At 38.4% G+C, this 20,038-nt stretch overlaps 1 protein-coding gene across 2 annotated transcripts in view; it reads right to left on the bottom strand.

The window, feature by feature from the left end:
* Positions 1-8,769, bottom strand: part of LOC103064058 (NACHT, LRR and PYD domains-containing protein 1b allele 5-like) — a 34,461-nt gene extending 25,692 nt beyond the window's left edge. Inside the window, exons 1-3 of one of the 2 annotated variants that reach the window (XM_015889172.3) lie at positions 8,674-8,769; positions 3,282-3,313; positions 450-497 (exon numbers count right to left, since the gene is read on the bottom strand). In XM_015889172.3, coding sequence (XP_015744658.1) covers positions 450-497; positions 3,282-3,313; positions 8,674-8,711 — 118 coding nt within the window. In that variant the 5' untranslated portion in view covers positions 8,712-8,769. The remainder of the gene's footprint in view (positions 1-449; positions 498-3,281; positions 3,314-8,673) is intronic. The other variant, XM_015889173.3, reaches the window with a different exon arrangement.
* Between the last annotated feature and the right edge of the window lie 11,269 nt (positions 8,770-20,038).

Genomic DNA, 20,038 nt, shown 5'->3' with positions numbered 1-20,038 from the left:
CTGTTTGCTGAGATAAAATATCATTCACTTATCTCATAAATCACCATGAGAACAACATATACAAAGGACAACACAGAAGTACTACCTTTGTTAGAGGCAAAAAGCTGACTTATATACATAGCTACTGGCTGCTGTTTCAATAATGTTTAAAATATTAAAATAGGACAAGACAATGTGAGTAAGTGGAACCTTGGCGTGTTGCAGAATTAGATACTCCAGTCCCATTCTGCCAGTCAAATTGTGTCCAGGATACTTCATTTCCTTCTCCTCTCCTTCCTCTATTTTTCAACTTCCTCCCCAAATGATCAGTGGGAAGAGGTCTATACTCATTTAACATATTCAGTGCCTTAGGAGCAGTTTGGATGGAGAAGTTTCCCCTTTAAGGTTTCCCCCTTAAAATTACCCATTAATTGTTAATGTTCATGAAAATTAACTGTATAATTACTGACCAGACTCACTTTCAGAGCTTTCTGAGTCACTGCTGGAACTGTCATTACCTTCATAAAATGAAAATGTATTAGTCTTAGTAACAGTTAAACAATAATGTAGATTAAAATGATACAACTGAATGTAACAAAGTGTAATCTAAAAGGAAGCTTTGCCTATTCTAGATATGGCAGTTCTGAACTTAGAAGAAAATGGTATATGGGAAAAATGATGAGTTTTTCAATTTCTACAAACTCTTGTGAGCTCATTCTCAAGACTCTTTACTCACCCACTAGAATTTGACCACTGCAACCTATATTTTACTTATGATTTTTAAGGTAAATTCCATCATATGCTAAATATGATGATATAGAAATTCTTGAAGAAAACAGCAGCCTATTACACCATGTAGGGAATGGGAGATTTGAACTTCAATTGTATCCACACAAAAATATCTATGCATCAATGTTGGACACATGTTCTATTACTTTAAAAAAATGTTAACAAGGAATTTTGCATCCCTTTTAGTTCAGACTTTAGCTGGTTGGTGTAATTATGCTATGGAAAAAGCTTTGTACTTGATTTTGTTCAAAAAGTTAATAATCACTCAAATCTTCTTTTTCCTCCTTCTGCTCAAATTTGTTTGGCTGCAATCCAAATATTTAAACTGTTAACAATAAAACATAATAATGCCTTTGACAAATTCCTAAAGTATCCTATGAGGGCATAATCAATTCCTAAAAGTAACAATAATTGAAACTAGAAACAATGAAGATATAATATATTAAAACTAAAACAACATTCCTCATTTGGCAGAAGTTTTCAATAGCCATTATTACCAGGAAGATAATATTTATTTTCTTGTGCAATTTTATCAATTTATTTTTCTTCAGCTTTATTGTTACAGGTATAATTACATAATTTGGGGAAAAGAATATAAAATTAAATATCCATTATCTCCCTAAAAAAGAGGTGGGCAATACAAGGTCATGAGGGCCACAAACTCCCTTTGTTTTTTGCCTAGAGATTCTTTCCAGCCACAACTGCATTACTGGTATGGAGCTAAGGTTTTTCCATAATTTTGAATCGGAAGCCTACAAGAACTGTAGTGCAAGCCCAAAATTGAATTAGCAAGTTTACAAAGAATACTACCGTGCCAAAAGCCAGTAAAACACACTAAAGCCCATTCACTGCAGCCCTCCCTCCCCCAAAAATGTTAAATGCAGCCTCCAGCCTCTAAAACAATGTCTAGCCCTTCCTACAATAAAGGAACAAATAAAATTTAAAGCATCCTTGTGAACCAAATGTGTAAAACTGAGAGTGATTGCAGGTCCTAATTTGTGAGCTGTACCCTGACCCCATCCAAAAAAATGAAGCATAAATCAGCATCATTATACTTCATTTGCACATTTGTTTATTAATCTGCAATGCAAAACTGGCCAGGCCCTCATTTTTAATCCAACAATAATCACAAGATGGCAGGGACAACTTGAATCAGTTTCCCAAAACATTATGGGAAAGAATGAGAATCTCAGGGAAGAATGAGTTTATGCAATGAGCAAACACACAGAAACAGTTGCAAATGCAAAAACAAAACGCATAGAATTGGACTGTTATGAAAGAGGAAGAGTCATCTGAATCAAGAGAAATTTAAACAGAATGGCAAATAGAAGAAGTATTAAAGGAGATAACAATCATAATTTAAAAAGCAGGAAGATGAACACTTCAAAATGGAATAATGGGTCTGAGGGAAACAAGACTGCTGAAGTGAGGAACTGTAACAACGGGATTGGAAGAGGGAAGGTAGCAATTTCTGTCAAGTTCACTCATCCAATGAACCCGTGAAAATCTGTTTTGATTGATTGGAGAGACACTCCAAGCAGCATGAGAGTCCTCCCTTCAGGGAAGGAGGAATCAATGAAAGTATCTCACCTCCTCCCCCAGAGGCCAGTAAACAAAACGAAAGTGAGCAAAACTCCACTCACGGCAGGGCCAAGGGCAGCCCTATCGTTATGCAGAATGAAGCAGTCAGCTTAGCCAACAGCTACTAAGGAGAAGCAGCATCTCTATGGGAGGAGCTGCTGAAAAAACTATGGGAGCCCAAGTAGTCTACCTTGCCACGTCTCTAAACTGATCTGCCATCCAAAGGTCTCGTGAAAAACCCACTCCAATAGAAGAGAATATATGTAGTTCAGGGCTGAACTGTGGAGTTCTTGGCACTCTCTGAGCTTGGTTGTTTGCTTGCAGATATTTCATGACCCAACTAGGTAATATCATCAGTGTGAGGCAAACAACCAAGCTCAGAGAGCACCAAGATCTTCATAGAAAAAGCTACTGCTTCTAGCCATTTCTACATCTTGGCCCAGTCAAAGAGAGTCCTTGCAGGTCAAAGTAAACACTTAACCAAATTCAGGACTACTACTACTACTACTACAACAAAGCAATGCCTTATGAAGGATGGTACCAAATGGCACCTCTCCTTAGCATCATTAAATCCTGAGATAATAATTCAGAAGTTAGCAAAATGGTTCTACAGGAGGGCCTGGCAAGGTCTCCATTATACAAGAGTAAGTAATCTGCTGGGGATTGCACTGTATGCCAGTGAAGGGTGAGTAAGCATGGGCAGAGCAAGAAGCAAAAGTCAGTGGACATACCATTTTCTTTCTTTCTGAAACCCTAAATTCTTTTTTTTTTCAGGAATCTATTTTTTTTGTATGTGTCTCTTTTTCCGACACCTCTTTTTCCCTTTTCTCTTCCTTCCAGCTTTTCAGGAAAGGAATAAATAATGATATCTAATTAATATATCAATTTCTTAATAAAAGATACACTGCATAGATTTTTGAAAAATTAATTACCTTTGTCATCCTGAGAGGTACCATCAGATTCACTGAAAAAATCAAACCAATTAACATTTAAATAGATGAGATCCTTTGTAGCTTTAAATATTGCTAAATGCATCTTAATAAGAAAAATGAGTGCATTCATTCAAACATTTGAACCATTTCTTTGTTGACTATCATATAAAGCCATAATGTCATAAACAGATTTGCTACGTAAATCTTATGAATGAGACATTGTTTAGTAAATTCTATAGATTCTTTAATCAACAACCCTGCTCCTTCTACAATTCAAGCTCTGTGCTAGAATTGCTAGACCAAGGAGTCAAATTGTAGCAGGATCAATACAAGACTCTGTCCAAAGCTGACTGATTAATACATGAATGTGCAACTCCAATTTGAGTACCAACTCAAATGTTATATAGCACATAGTTTTATATAGCATCTGAAGTAATTCAAAACAGGATTATTATTGTACCAGAGATTGTGTCAAGTTATCCTATGTTACACTCTTCTTTTTGGAAAGTCCTCCATCTGAAGACTTTTGCTATTAAAAAATCATAAGAAGGCACAGCAAAGACCATCACTGCTTAGCATCTCAACAGAAACAGACAAAGCAAATACACAGGACATCTGGTCACAAACTTACCTTGTCTGATATGATGTTGCTATTAAAATTATGATAATTCTTTTTAAAATGCCTGATATCTATGGAAATTGAATGCCAATATGCCCTTTTTTATTACACATTTCCTCTTTTGAGGAGATGTATAAATGGTTAAATGAGACTGCACTGGAATGGTATTTCCATTTCTTGGTTCAGTTCCTATCTTACATATCTCACTGGCCAGTTGTATACTGCCATTAAAAAAACAAAAAACAAATACAGATACAAACTTGAGACTACCTGACCCAAGATTTTTATTAAAAAATGGTTGAAATGCAGCATTCACTCTTTCTGCTTCAGCAAACAATTCAATAATGGTATCATATTGGGTCTCAGTATGTTTTTAGAAAGAAGTTAATACAGTAGCTTTAAAAAAAAACTTGACTAACAATCATGTTGGCATGATGGACTGTCAGAATCCACACATATGCTGGGGAAGTAAGACAGCAAATTATGCAAATTTTGGAAAGATAAGGAAAAGACTCATACACTTTATTTTCCTTTGCATTCAGTTAACTGTGTGACTGTTTCCTGAGATAATAACTGAACAAGCTTCAGAGAATAAAATATTCAGCAAGAGTACTGTTATATAAATTCAGTGTTGATATTGCTTCCATTTTATTAATGGAATTAATTTTAAGAAACATTCTAAAACTTTACAAAATGTATACGTCAGTTATAACTACATTTTCTAAAGCATTTTTATAACCATATCCTTTATTTTGTTTTGATTACTGTACATCTAGGTTTAATTTAGGCTGTTATTTTTATAATAATAAAATAATCCGCACTGTACTTAATCAATTTACACTACAATTGTATTCAAGTTTGTTCAGAAATTTAGTTCCCTGTTAAGGCCTATACATACCTACAGCCAGATAGGATAGGGCTATAGATTTAGGGCTTTCTACTGAAATCACAGGATTTTACAGGTAACTATTTAATTGCTGAAATAGTGACATCTTTCTAGAGCTTTGTTGCCATCATCTAAAAACTGGATTAGAAGATGATGCTAATGACATAATCTGGCATGTGGCAGCCAGGACATTATGATAAAATAAATGGATAAAACATCTAATTCATACTTTAATGTTATTTCACACTTACACATTGCTATACTGGTATATATTTCCCGAATTTGCACATTACTGTATTGGTTTTTTCAAGTTACAAGGGGCACACTGTTTGCTTCTTTTCCATAATACCTATTGAATAACCAATTTATTTATGTGCCAAAAAGGCAAGGAAACTACTAGTGTTTTAAAGAATTTAAAACATAGACAATATTATGCACAAAATGCATTGAGCAAGTCACAAAATAAAGTCCTTAGTTTTGTATAATAAGCTTTTGATAAAAAGCAAGAGATACTCCAAGATCAGTTTTTAACTAAGAATAACAGTAACAATTAAATGTTAAATGCAGATCTTTTTAAAGGGTAAGAAATCTGGGTACCTGATTCACCCAACACAGCATCCATGGGGAGAGCCAACATCTGCAAGATGGTATGAGGTTATGCTCAAACGTCCTCCCCTCTTGTACATGCAGTTACAAAAGGGGATGGGGCTTTAATTGTGATGCTGCATCTGCCATCTTGCTGATTTTGACCACCCCCTGCAGACTCCCTTGACCTAGCTCAAGGTCTTTCCCTCTGGCATGCCAAAGGGTGATACAAATAATATGTGCGTGCATTATACTGGTCTGGTCTTTGCCTCATTTCTTTGAGGGAGAAAGAACATACATACTGGACATCCACACGGCTACGTCCAATGGGAAAGGGTCTTGCACTGCACCTGCATATATCTGTGGATAACTGGTCAAACCTAAATTTTACCTGTGAACACATGAACTGGCCATGAGAGAGTTCACCTTTGACAACAAGGCATTCCTAACTCTGGTTGAAGGACTATAATCATTTTCATGGAATGTAGTATACAACAGGATGTACCTATTGCCCCAAGCTATAAGGGGATCTATTTGATTTTGATGTAGCATTGTCAGTTTGTAATCATGGCATATGACTTAGTATGTTCAGTGAATCCAACCATGATTCATTCCATAAATTCTAGCTAAGTAACTCAAGACTTAGCATTATTTTTCAGCCCAGTTTATTGTTCTTCATCTTTACATTGCATAGAATCTACTGAAGTCTAATTCTCTTTGTGTGTCTGAAAGAATCTTCTCTGGAAATTTAATGAATTAAATTTAATTCCACAGGAATTTTGCCTCTCATTTATTTTTTGGATTTCTATCCTGCTTTTCCTTTAGGACTGCCACAGTACGCCTTCCCTCAAAACTTTTTTCCCCAACATCGATTCTGTGAGGTATTCTGGGCTGTGTGTGTAAAATCCTCCAGGGAGCTTCTGTGGCCAAGGGCAGACTTGAATCTGAGTCCCCCTGATGCCAGTCCAACCTTTAAGCATTACTGAGACTCTAGGCTCTTTTGGTAGGTATGACTGGAGTATTCACACACATTTCACAGTAGGTAAGAAATGTGGCACAATACAGCATAGAGGTGGGGGAGTTCCATCAGCCTTGATCGTTACCGAGCACAGATGGCGCAAACAGACAAGGCATCCATTTCTCCTTTTCATAATTGTAATTCTGACTGCCTGAGGTAGGCATCTGTTAAGATCAAACTATGCTTCACTGCATTTTGCCATAACAAATGTCAAAGAAAGTTTAGAAATTAGTAATAGCTGAGGTGAGAAGGGAGGGAAGAGGAATCCAAGTAGCTATCAAAGATCCCTTCAAGGGGGAGGGGGGGAAGGAAGCTAGATACTGTATGAAATTTGAGATTCGTTGCAGTTAATGTATATTTCTAGCTTTGTATATAGGTTTTCCTGCTACATGTATTTTTATCAAAATACATTAGGTTTTTCATGAATCTGTATACAGGTAGTCCTTGACCACAATTGAGACCAAAACTTCCATCACCAAGTGATGTGGTCATTAAGTGAATTGTGCCCAATTTTATGACCTGTTTTGTCATGGTCATTAAGCAAATCACGGTTATTGTTAAGTGAATCCAGCTTCCCCCATAGACTTTGCTTGTTGGAAGCCCCCTAGGAAGGTCACAAATAGTGATCACATGACCCCAGGACACTGCAACCGTCATAAATACATGCCAGTTGCCAAGTACCTAAATTCTGATCATGTGGGGATAATGTGGCAGCTGTGTGAGGACCAGTCATAAGTCACTTTTTCAGCATGGTCATAACTTCGAGTGGTCATTAAATGAATGGTTGTAAGTTGAAGATTACATGTACAAGTGTTAGCCTGAAGTTTTTTTCCTATTTCATAATTGCATTTGCTAAGATTATAATTTCTTTCATTTTCTTTTTATCTCTCAAGTTTTTTTGTTTTATAAAATGAAAGTTGAGATGAAAGCTGGGAAATGGTTACTCTAAGATTTGATGCGGTTTTCTTCTGATATTAGTTTGAATGGCTGGTTTCCTTCTAATATTGGTTTGAATGGCTAAAGAAACAGGGTGATGGATGAGAAGACCAATTTGACCTTTGGATATTATTGCATAAGTTGAAAAGCAAAGAGTGTAGCTATGGTCTATGTATCTTAAGTGATGTACTTGATGTTTCCAAACAATTTTTCTAAAGGAAGCTACAATGATATTTCATGTATTTATCTTTAAACAAGGATCCCATTTTTAAAGTTAAATAAAAGTAGGTGGAGTATTTAAGTTCTTTAAATGTTTCCTATAAACTCTGTCAGCAACCCTTACAAAAGTCATCCGAGTTTTTAAAAATGTCATACTCTAGGTGAAACTACTGATGCTAAAAGAACTGTCTTGATGTCAGTCACTAAACTGCATGTGAGCTCACGCTTCCACTGATGCAAGAAAAAATAATGTAGTAATAGGGAAGGACTTATGGGATGAATGTCAACTAAGGGAATACTTGGCTGGTGTCCAAAAGCCAAGCAGGGTCGAATCTGCACGGAAGATCGCTAGCAAATCACTGAGCGAGGCAGGAAAGTAAAAAAAACAAAAACGAAAACAAATCCAGGAAGAAGACAACGGCAAAATTACCGTTTTGCCGCCAAGAAAATTACATGGATGTGGCCGTGAATCCTCGAAGGAGAGTTTATTTTCAATGCACGTTAAATTCGTTGTTGGAAAACGACTACCCTCTGCCCGACTCAGAGCAGAAAGAAGCCGCAGGAGGAGCCCTCTCCGCCCCACCCCCCAGAAGAAGCGACCCGGGGTCGGACACGAGAGGAGGCTTTCCCACGCGTACGGGTCCGGGGACGCCCAGCCGGAGAGAGGCTTTTCCTCCGCTCCGCCGCGTCAACAACACACGCACGCGCACTAACTCTACGACGATTGTTTTGCTTTTATCCTCCAAGCATCCTCTGTCTCTTCCCGGCCTAAATTTTTTAGCGACCGTCTTTCTTGCGCCACGGGGACGGGCGGGCTGCCACGAAAGGCTCCCGCCTGCTTCCTTCAATACCTGCCCCATCCTCCTCCGCTCTCATGCCTTATACAATGGCGCCTTCCCTTTGTTGTTGCCCTGAGCGGAGCGTGCTGCCCGCCAGGCGCTGGGAACGGGTGCCAGGAAAGCGAGGCGCGCGCGCGCGCGGCACACCTCTCCTCTCGGGCGAGCGGCGAGATGCAGGGGCGGGCGGGCGAGCCCTCCACGCAGGCAGCGCTGTTCTCTCGCAGCGCTTCCAGCTCTGCTCTGCTCTGCACGTCCGCTCATCCTTGCTGCTCCAGGAGACTCAGACTCACCTGCCCCGCATCTGGCAGCACCCCTGCTCGCCAGTCATCTCGGACGCGGAGACGAAGCACACTGAGGAGAAAGAGGCTTCTGCAAGCCAGCGCTGATTGGCGGATGCGCGGCTAGGGGAGGGGGCTGAGGGGAGGCGGCGGGGGAGGCGGCGGCTCGAAGCCCTCCCAGAACGTGCAGCGGCACGCTTGGCAGCGGGAGCCTGAGAAGCGATTAGAGGAAAAGGCGCCAAAGCGTCCCGAAGGTGCTGAAAGAGAGCAGCGCAGGGCTCCGGGGCGCTTAGCTCGGTAACAGGCCGGACCCTGGTGCCTGCGTCCGGTCCCAGGTTACCCGGAAAACGCCATCGTCTTCCAGTTCGTTTTGTAGATTTTTCTGAAGGTCTCTGTGGGAAGCAGGGTGCTGGCGTAGGCGGACGGTTGGCGGTTTTTGTGTTCTCACAGAAAAAGCAACAGCAAAAGCGAAACGGTGACTTTACCCGCTGCTTTAAAAATCACCAGTCGGTCCCCTGCCCAGGTGGAGTGCAATAATTGGACGTGTTGCATCTGTAACAGTAGTTGAGGATTCAGGTGAACTCCTTGAGGGTGGGGAAGAGAAACACTGGAAGAGTTAGCCTTGGGGCAGCCCCTGGCCCTGGGCTGGGAAGTGGGGCAGGGCTGGGCCTCTTAGAACTTGGGTGGGATCCCTCCAAGGAATCCCAGAGCTGCAGAAAGCTGGGAAGGTGAAAAAAACGCCCCTGCCCAAAGTATGTGAGCTCGCACTTTCATTGATGCAGGAAAAAAGTAATACAGTAATGGGGAAGGACTTACGGGAGGAATGGCGATTAAGGGAATACTTGGCTGATGTCCAAAAGCCAAGCTGTTTTGCAGAGCTCTGCACCTGCATAGTGGGCTTGCTTGGGTTTGCAGACTTTGGCCAGGCTTTTTTCCTCCCCACCCCCCAGCTCTGCCTCTCAGAGGTCTTGCAGCTCCAAGAATTGACCTGTTTCTTTTGCTGTCTGAAGACTCCTGCTGAGGTACTTGCCTTTGGTTTGGAGTCTTCTGTTTCCTGAGTTTTTCACATCTTCCTGGAATAACTTCCTTGACACACCCACACATGTGTTTGCTTTCAGTTCCCTTTTTACAGTATAAAACAGGCTCTCCAGCTGAGCAGAGGGTGGGGCTGTTTTAACCCCCTTTCTGGGTAGCACTGAAAGTCTGGATCCCAGGAGGGAAAAAATGCGTGCTCACTCCTGGTGGTGAGTTCACTCTTCCACACTGGTCCTCAAAGGAGTGAGTTCTTGCTTCAGGACTGATCACTGGTCTCTAGTTCAGAACATTTTAGCTAATTCTTGTGAATTAATTCTTGTAAGGTAAGTGTGTATTAATTAATTTTTGTAAATTAATCTGTTGTTTAAACAACAGGTTTCCGTCTTCACATTTTATTTATTTTATAATATTTAAAACAGCCCAAAGGAGAAATGTATACAAAATAAATACAACATCCTTGCATTTCCAAATTGTAATAAAGTTAGACCAAGAAAAAACTGGCCAATTACTTACCAAAAAGAAAATCAAAGCATAACAGTTCTTTCTTGGCATGGATTCAGGTTTTAACCAAGCTCCTTCTCTTTATTTATTCTCAGTTATATCTTAGTACAAAATATTCATCTTCTTCCAGGAAGAAAAGTAATACATAGCCCTTTAACTGGTAGGCTGTGTAATTATCAGAAATATATGGCTTGAATCATATTTTGAAGTTCAGCATTGAATAACCAGTGTCAAGGAGTTTAGGACAGTAGGAAATAAAGGCCACACCTTATTGATATTTTATTAGAACCATCAACTCAGAGGGTCTTAGGTTTGCAAGATGTTTCCATGAAGTATCAATTAGTATTAGGAGGCAGAATTTAAGCGCTATTTATATTATTCTTCCCCTATTTTAAATCATTCTTGCTAACAAACTCAAAACCTGTAAAGGAGTAGTATATCCTTTCTGATTTCCTTCCTTGCAAGAACATTTTTAACTATAATAGGGTACATGACCCGGACAAATGTAAGTACTTAAGTCCTATGAATTACAATGCAAGCACTCATTTAATCTTTGAGTAATGGAAATCAACTGAAGCTTAATTTAACATTTTCAGATCTTTATTGTTTCTTCCATTTAGTCATTTGCATACCTCCAAATGAAGGTCACTGGTACATATCAAAGGAATTCTATAAAAGATGTAGGTGTTTTGTATTCTTTATATAATACTGAAACAAACTTTAGTTAAATACTAAAGTAATGGTATCATAAACATGTTTTCAGGAAGGTCCCAAACACATTTTCTTAAGTCAAGATTTTAAGAATTTCCATTTCTTAAATGGAATATTTACATAAAATATTGTATAAAATAATATATAATATACATCATATATCAATGGGATAGAAACTGCATTGGTTGCTCTGTGGCAGTGGTTAAATGTGGGGAGAGCATGATTGTACTAGTCCTGCTAGATCTTTTAGCAGCCTTCAATACCATAAACCATGGTATCATTCTGGACTACCTAAAATGGTTGGAAAATTGGGGGGACTGTTCTTCAGTAATTTAGCTCCTTCCTAAGTGGGTTGTTTCAGGCAGTGCACACTGAGTAGGAGAGGTCACGTTCTCGGTAGGGGGGATGCCTCAAGGCTCGAGGCTTTTCCCCCTCCCCCTTCTTATTTAACATCTATATGAAGCTGCTCAGGAAGGTCGCCCAACAGTTTAGGGTTTAGTGCGATCAATATGCTGGTGATACCTTAGTTCTGGGTACATCTCTGTCCCAGGCCTTCTGAGAGATACAGCAGAAGTCTTGTTTTGGTGCTTGGAGGATGTCAGGGTATGGTTGGAGAGAAAAGGTTGAGACTCAAACCCTAGCAAAATGGAGGGGCTGAGGGTTCAGAAACCAACTTACTCTGGGATGACTCCAACTTTAGCTCTGGATGAGGTTTTGCTCCCTCAAAAGAGCTAATATATAATCTGGAGGTGCTTCTGAGCTCTCAGTTCCTGCTGAAACAGCAGATAGAAGCTGTGATCAAGAAGGCCTTTGTCCAGCCAGTTAGTGCATCAGTTGGAAGGATTCCTGGAGCAAAAGGTGTTGGTTACACTACAGTGCATTCTACCTGGGACTGTGCTTGAAGACCACCCAGAAATTGCAACTAACACAAAATGAAGTGCCCTGCATGTTAACAGGAATAGCCTGGTATGCTGCCCATTTATTTCCAGGTGCAATTCAAAGTGCTGGTGATCACCTTCAAAGTCCTGCAGGTTTTGGGACCTGCTGTCTCTAAAAGTCTTTGTTCCATATAGAATCTGCCCACCTACAATGTGTCTACAAAGAGTACTTTCTGAGAGTTCTCACTCCTTGCAAGGTGAGATGAAAAGGAATTTGGAAAGAGCATTCTTCACAGGGGTTTCCCTTCTGTGGAACGCCCTCCCATCAGTTATCAGGGCTCACTTCTAATATTCAGGAAGGTTTTTAAAACTTGGCTTTTTCAATGTGTGTTTTAGAACTAAGGTAAGAATAGGTAAAAGTATTAGTTTGGAATTAGTCTGGTTGTTTGATGATGTAGGCATCAAGGTTTTATTATTGTAATATAATTGCTGAATGTATTTTTTGATGTATTGATAATTTTGACACTTCTGTTGTTTACTGCATTATTTTAGATTGTCTGTTGTTGCTTACAAGTCACTTAGGATATGGTGACTGAAGCAGCATAAAAGCCTTTGTAATAAATAAGTAATCACCAGATTGATGATACAAATCTTGTGGAGGAAGAGCAAACATCCCTTCCCTCTGCTTTGCACATAATGTGGCTTAATGAGGCACCTTAGGAGGACGCTGATATGCACAAAGGCCTGATTCATATTATTGTTTGCCATCCAATAGAAGATGAGAAAAACTGCATGGATGAGGCCATCATATATATAGGTGTACACAGAGAGATGAAACATCTCTTTCTGCTCAAACAAAGGGATTTTAAAAATTATTTGTATCCAGATGATGTGGATAAGACAGGAACATCTATGTGGTCCCTGTGTATACTAATATGGCCTTGGAGAGTTCTTTTAATAGCCACTTTCTCCACCATATTTTGATTTTTAAAACATTGCTTTCATTTTAAAAGTTTCTACTTTCCCCGGCCCATAGATATTTTTAGAAAATAAAAATAATGGATGGATACAACCAAGTTCTTTGTTTGGAAGTGGGCCCCTTTACAGACAAAAAAGGCAAAAGTAAAGAGGAGTTTAAATAGCTCTGGAGGATAAATATGGCTGTGCAGGCAACCTCACTAATTTGGTAAATGGCTGTTTTCTGACTGCTCATGTCTGTCGCAACAGCCATTTTATGAACATGAACCCTACATGGCTGCCATTTTGTCAGGTGTTCAAAATTCCAAATAGGCCCATAGGCCCAAAACATTGCCCAGCTCTGGGATGAGTTGAAAGCTATAGTGGTAAGTTGTTTGAAAGGGAAACAAGGGGATAATGAGGGAACAAGATACTAGAAACATTCACATGATACAATCAAATCACTTTATTTCATTCAATGACCAAATCATATACATACTGTTGCAAGATAATATAAATCAGCAGAAAAATATCCAGGCATAAAATAATGAAACCATTTATTTATTTATTAAATTTGCAAGCCCCTGTATCTCAGATAAGGATACAGAGGTAAGGAAAGCTGCGTTATGTGAATCAAGGGGCAGTAATGCACTACAGGTCCCCACACAAAATTCAGTAACCTTTATGTTAAGCCTTTATGTTAAGCTCAGTGTGAACTAGCAAGCAAAAAAGTGGGTTGTGGCATGTGGTAGCACTGTAAACTAGGAACCATAAGAAAGAACAATGCATTCTTATATAGGTCTGTAATAAACTGGGCTTCAAAATCTGGATGACCACTAGAAGGCAGCAAAGAGATACAGAAAACTCATTTGCTATCTAGTGGTTATTTAATTTTTGCCATCTAGGTATGGTAGACCTACCTTATAGCCTCTCCTGCTTAGAAGGAGATGTTCTGTTCAACTTCCTTAGAAGTTCAAAGGCAATGCTTTTCTAAAATTGTTAAACTGCATAGATGATCTGCTGACTTCAGGGAACATTTGATTCTATCTAAATTAAAGATTCTATCTTGGAAACAGTGAAATATGCAATTGTAATCCATATCTCATAGTTTTTGCTTAATATTGGCTCTGGTGCTTTCCTTCTGTAGTGCCTACCCTGGAGGAAAACAAAACACATACAAGTGGAGACTAGTCTTCAAACGTGGGCTACTGTGTCTCAGCTGCAAAAATCCAGATAACTAATAATTAGCCAGAATAGTAAAGTGTGTTCTTCTCTTTGGCTACCTGAATTAATTGAGGACAGCTCTCCACTAATATTTTCTCTGTTTGCTTTTTTAGGGGACATTATATTGATTTTTGCATTTAATTAACATTTACAAAGTAATACTTTGGTTTTCTTCCCTACAGAATTTTAAATGTCTCAAAAGTGGTTTTTCTATATGTATTCAATCTTTATCAAACCCAGATCCAGAAGATAGAAATTTGAACTGGGCCTTGCCATCTTCCATTCTTGTCAAGAGCTTTTGTAATTTACTAATCAGTAATTGATTCTGTTCCAGAAAACAGTTGAAGGTTTTGTTGACAGTAAACTCACAAAAGGCTCTGAGTACATTAATTTTCACCATATCTTCTTGCATTTGGATGTTATATCTGATCCAAGTGAGTCAAGCATCTGGTTTGGGCTCAGGGAAAGTAGCTTCTGCCATAACTGTTAGAGACTGTAAGTGACAAAACTAAAGAGGTTACAGGTAGTCCTCAGATTATGACAGCAATTGGGACTGGAATTTTCGTTGCTAAGCAATGTGGTTGTAAAGCGGGATGTCATGTGACTGTGCCACTTAGCAACGGCAGGTCTGGCAGTCCTGGTTGCTGTTGTTAAGTGAGGATCTCATGTGACCACAACTTCCAACTTCCTGCTGTCTTCCCTGTTGACTTTGTTTGTGGGAAGCAGGCAGGGAACGTTGGAAATCGTGCTCACATGACCACGGGAACACTGCAACAGCTGGAACTCCAAAGACTGCTCATAAGTGTCCCTTGTTCAGTACCGTTGAAACTTTGAACGGTTACTGAACAAATGGTCGTAAGCCAAGGACCACCTGTTTTATCTATGCACAGGAGTGGACCTTTTCTCTACTGTTTCAGGGGGCAAGACCAGAAATAATGGGTTAAAAGTTCAATAAAAGATAGTGGAATTAGTAGGGGCTCAAGCCAACCCCATGTGCTCCACTGCAACTTGGATGAGAGACTATCAAAAAAGACTAAGACTCTGGCAAGAGTGGGGAGTAAAAACAAAAAGTCTTGGAAGAAGGCAAAGGTAAGTCAGTTTGCTATTGCTGCCAATTCATATAGTCATCAGGACAGCTCAGCTCAACAGAGTCTACATTACTGCCTGTTGCAGACTTATGCTATTTTGTTAAAGAAGATCCCCCAGTGATTAAAAGCAGGCTTGGGGGGTGGGGGGTTGGGGACATAAGGACCTAAGATTATAAATGAAAATGGGTTATCTGGACTTGTACAGGAAGGAATATTTTTCAATAAAGCAAAGCCACCATTCTATACAACTGATTAATCCCTACCATTCTACAAAATGTTATGCATTTGACTATTTGTACATATCTAAGAAAACTAGTATAAAAAGATTAGTTATTCTCCTGTCACATTGCATGGAAAGATTTGGTCAAACCCTCTTCTAGTTTGTTGGCACTTGGTTTGTACAGCAACTTAATACTTGAATAAAGAATAAAGAAACTAGGATAGAAAGATAATAACTGTTTTGTAAACTGCCCAGAGTCATTTCAGTAAGATGGGTGGTGACAAATTTCATATATAAATAAATAAAAATTAAATAAATAACATTATCTTTTTTGTTTATTTGGTAAAGTATAGGTACCGGTATAAAAGGATAAACCGGTATAAAAGGATAAACCTCAATGAAATGTGATTAATTTTCTTAACATTTCATTTTTTATGGGTAAACTAATTGTATGGCACTAATAAAAATTTTATTGGTCATATTTATGCAGTATATGAAATATTCTTCCATTTATTCAGTACAGGGAAAATTGCCTGTTTACATTTAAAAAGGAAATGCCCGCTACCTGGCACTTATTGGCTTGCCATTATATGAGTGAGTCACAAACCAAACATTTAACTGTGAAAAGAAATTAATCTCGGAGTAAGTATCTTGCAGAAAAACATGCTAGAACTGCTTTGAAAACTTAACATGGAGAGTTTAATTGCAGCATGAGAAGGCCAAAGAGGAAAGGATACCCTGCTTTTTCTATAGAGGCAATCTGTGATCTAGGAGCAAAACTAATATTTGGGAAAAGTGACCCCAGAATAGTGAGATTAGCTCCATTCCTCCCAACATTCCGCAAATCCCTCAAGACCTGGCTATGTTCCCTGATTGTGGTTATATCATCCTCTCTGTTTTGTGTGCTTTTAATAGTTATTTTTAATTGTGACTGTTTCTGGGCGGTGTACAGCACTTAATTAAAAGCAGTAAATACATAAAAATAGTCACTTTTATGTGAGATGGGCGGCTATATAAATAAATAAATAAATAAAATATGCACAACTAGAACAACCACACCATGTGATGATAAATGTGAGAGTGAGGGCAGAAAGGGATTTTGGTGGGAAGAAGCCTTGGCATATTTCCAGACCATTGGCACAAACTGACTATGCTTGCACAAATTGCATAATAACATTTTTTTCCCTTATGAAATTTTTGGATGACAAAAATTTATGTGATTCAATCACATAAGAGCAAATTCACATCAAGCTAATACACATCAAGCATAGGAAACTTGTACTGCTGGCATGTAGCTCTGGGGCCTTCTATATAAGATTCTATATTATCTGTTCCCTAGAGCCCTGACTTTCCATCAGTGATAACATTAGGAATTTACTGCCCTTCATTAAACTGCTGTTTTTGGGCTTTAAACAGGCTTCATAAGCTTTCTTTACAAAATTAAAATGATGGGCAGATAAAAGTCCAGTGTTTGGAAATGTAGCAACATACCCATAAAAATGACAAAGGTAAACAAGGACTCCTGTTCAAGAAGATGCCTGAGATTTCTCAAATACTGTATGCAGGATTTTAGGTTCTGGGACTAATAAGATTTTGCTCAGCTAGCAGCTTAACATTGGAAATATTCCTGAAAGGCTGAACATTTGGAAGCTGTTCAGCGACTAAAGAAATTACCCACTTTACAAGCCTCTGAAAGGTTCTAACTTGATTCTTTATCTATTTTGTATCTGTTTGTTTGTTACAGGTATGGTCTCGAGTGTCATTGCAAGCTGTTCTGTTTCAAAACATTGCTGCAGATGGATAGTTGGCTCTCTTCCCAGAAATTATCCTTCTTTTAGTTATTTTTAAGACCCAAGATACAAACACAGTTCAGTGAACTTGGCAAACTTCCAGAAATTAAGTTCTGTGAAGATCTGTGAGATCCAAACAACTGCTCAGAAGGTCCATGAGCCCCAAGGGTAGGTTGTTTTCCTGCACATTTCTTGAACAGCAACATCTCTAGGTATGCTAAAAGGCTGTTGAATTTGTGAACGTCAGAGCCACTTTTTATGAAAAGCAACTAAAAGGAGAAAAGCAGTCATAGATTCTATTGGGTATATACACCTAAATGGCTATTTGGATAAAGTTCATAGCAGAAATATCTATCTTCAAAGGCCATTTTGTACTCTAGAAGACAAGATGATGGAAGTTATTTCTATGGCCAAACTTAAACTTACTCAGTATAAGTGCCTGCAAGAATACATCCATTCTCATACAGCACTGTACTTTTTTTTTTTTCTGTGGTGGCATTCAATTGATAACATTCTATCTGCAAAGAAATTCATCTTTAATCAATAGATTTAAACATTAGGCAAAATCTTTTCCTGCCTAAAAGTCTTTTCAGTGCAATAGTAGAGAGTTTGTTGGGGCCCAAAGTCAACACACACTGAACATTTTTGGAGAAATAAAAGTAAAGGTGATGCAAAAAGTAATGCATATAGAACCAGAATATTTTTCCTGTTGTTTTTTTTAATTGGAGGATGTTCTTAATTATTAAGCCTATTTTAAGCACCACATAGTAGCTTTGGTGTGCTTCCAAGTAACAATTACCAGTAGTCCTTACTTACTGACTGCCTCATTCGGTGACCATTTGAAGTTATGACGGTGCTGAAAAAATAACTTTACGACCAATGCCCACATTTATGACCATCACAGCATCCCTCAGCCATGCAATCACCGTTACAGCCACTACGCGTTGTCCTGTGCCTGACTTCTTGTTTTTTCTTTTCTCCCCCCTTACAGAGTGGAGAGATTAGAGAGGAAGGGATTACAAGAGAGTAAGCAGGCACACAACGGGGACTATACATCAAAAGCAATGTGGTGGCACTGGCAGCCCTGGGCATGCTGTGCAAACAGCCCAATGTATTCCCATTGTGTTGCCAACCCTGTTTTAGTAATATTTTGAATTCCTTCTTTGTAGATGTTTTACAATTAGAGGATAATATATGATAGCATAGAATTTAAATCTATCTGCTAAAATAATATTTTATCATAAATTATCCTCCAGTTGTACCATAATGTATTACTTTTCTATTATAAACATATATATTTACATATTATAATCATTAGGCTTACCATATCTATTATAAACATATATTTTTACATATTATAATCATTAGGCTTAGGGATGACCAGTAGAGGGCAGTTAAATATTTATATATCTCTTTGCTGCTACCTCGTGGCCGTCTGAATTTGTGCCACCTGCATATATTCGGCTAATATTCAACCAACATTCAGAATTGAAAAGAAAGAAATGAAAATTGGCATATTTTTATGTTGTTTATTTTTTAAAATTGCACTATTTTAGGTAGTCCAAATTAAAAGATTGGCTAATTTTTAATTTAATTTTTTTTTTGATGGATGAACCCAGCTGTCTTCTTTTTTATGAACAACTTTTTAAAACATGATTTGATTAAATTTTAACAGGTTACATCAGCTGGATAACATTAGCTGAGATTAATATAACTGTAAGCAGATATTGCATATCTGTTTGAATTTCTTGACTGCTGCTTTTTCTCTTTTAATCTTTAATACTGGCTTTCTTAGTGTTCCTGTGACTATGTTGTTTTCAATTGCAGGAAGCTATAACAGAAACAGTAATTACCTTGCTCGCTGAACTTGAGGTTCTATGTTATTCTTTCTGCCTTTTCTTTAACTAAACAAAGTTGTACTGGCTGCCTGCATAAGAGGATTTTCCTTACAATAGTGTAATAAACAGATTGAAAAATCTAATAAAAGTGTGGCCAGCACTACAATTAAGCAAACTGAGATGGTCATCTCTGGCAACAAATTTGGGTTGTCATGAAAGAGCAATAAATTGTTCATGATTGAATTCACATTTTTACTACCAGAATAAACAAAAGGTCTATTTGTGATGTGCTTTATTACCCCAAAGTTCTTTGGTTGTTTGGGTGGACTATTTGCTCCTCTATTTTGGGCAGAAGAATGCCTGCAATAAACTTTTTCATAACCATACCCTGTTTTCAGGCAGAGAAAGCAGAGGAGCACTACAACAGCAGCCAAAGGTCATGAAGGAACAGTTGTGATTGCTACCTGCTGGGGTAGCAGACTGGAGAAGACATATTTGTACATGGCATGAGTCTGGCAACCTAATGCCAATGATCTCATCAAAGACAGGAACAGGATTATAGCTTCTAATTGGTAGAAACAGGATCAGGTAATTTTGAATGTGTTTAAATCTCCAGAATCTGTTGAACATTCTAAGACACTGAAGGAACTTGCTGATGGTCCAATCCAACCTTTAATTTATTTTTGAGATAAGACAGATGAATGGAGGGCAAATGTCCATATGCTCAAAAAGAGGCAAGGAGGAGGATCTGAGGAAATAAAGATCACTCAGCTTGATTGATAACTGGGAAAATCTAGAGCAGACCATAAAGAGATCAGTCTGTAAACACCTTAATGAAATTACCAGAAGTCAAGGATGGACTTGTCAAGAACAAATCTTGCCAGACTAATCTCATTTTTAGTTTGAGTAATTTCCTTAATAAATTGTGGGAATGCTATACATCTAAGATATTTTATTTCCGTATAGCAATTGAAAAAGTATCCTATGCACTCTGATGAGCAAGTTACTTTGCTACCTGGAATTTTAGGCTTCATTATTAGCATTTTAAAAAGGTGATATTGGCATTTTAGTATGGAAGTCTAGGTTTCTTTTCTAACTTTAAGAAACCATTTTTTTTAGCCAAGGCCATTTCCTT

Source organism: Python bivittatus, unplaced genomic scaffold (genome assembly GCF_059951505.1).
Source record: "Python bivittatus isolate LINGU-HERP-01145 unplaced genomic scaffold, Pbiv_v1 ctg000980_np1212, whole genome shotgun sequence".
NCBI classification, from domain to species: Eukaryota; Metazoa; Chordata; class Lepidosauria; order Squamata; family Pythonidae; genus Python; species Python bivittatus.
The sequence above is the reverse complement of the archived record's forward strand: the minus strand, read 5'-3'. Positions and strand labels throughout refer to the sequence as shown.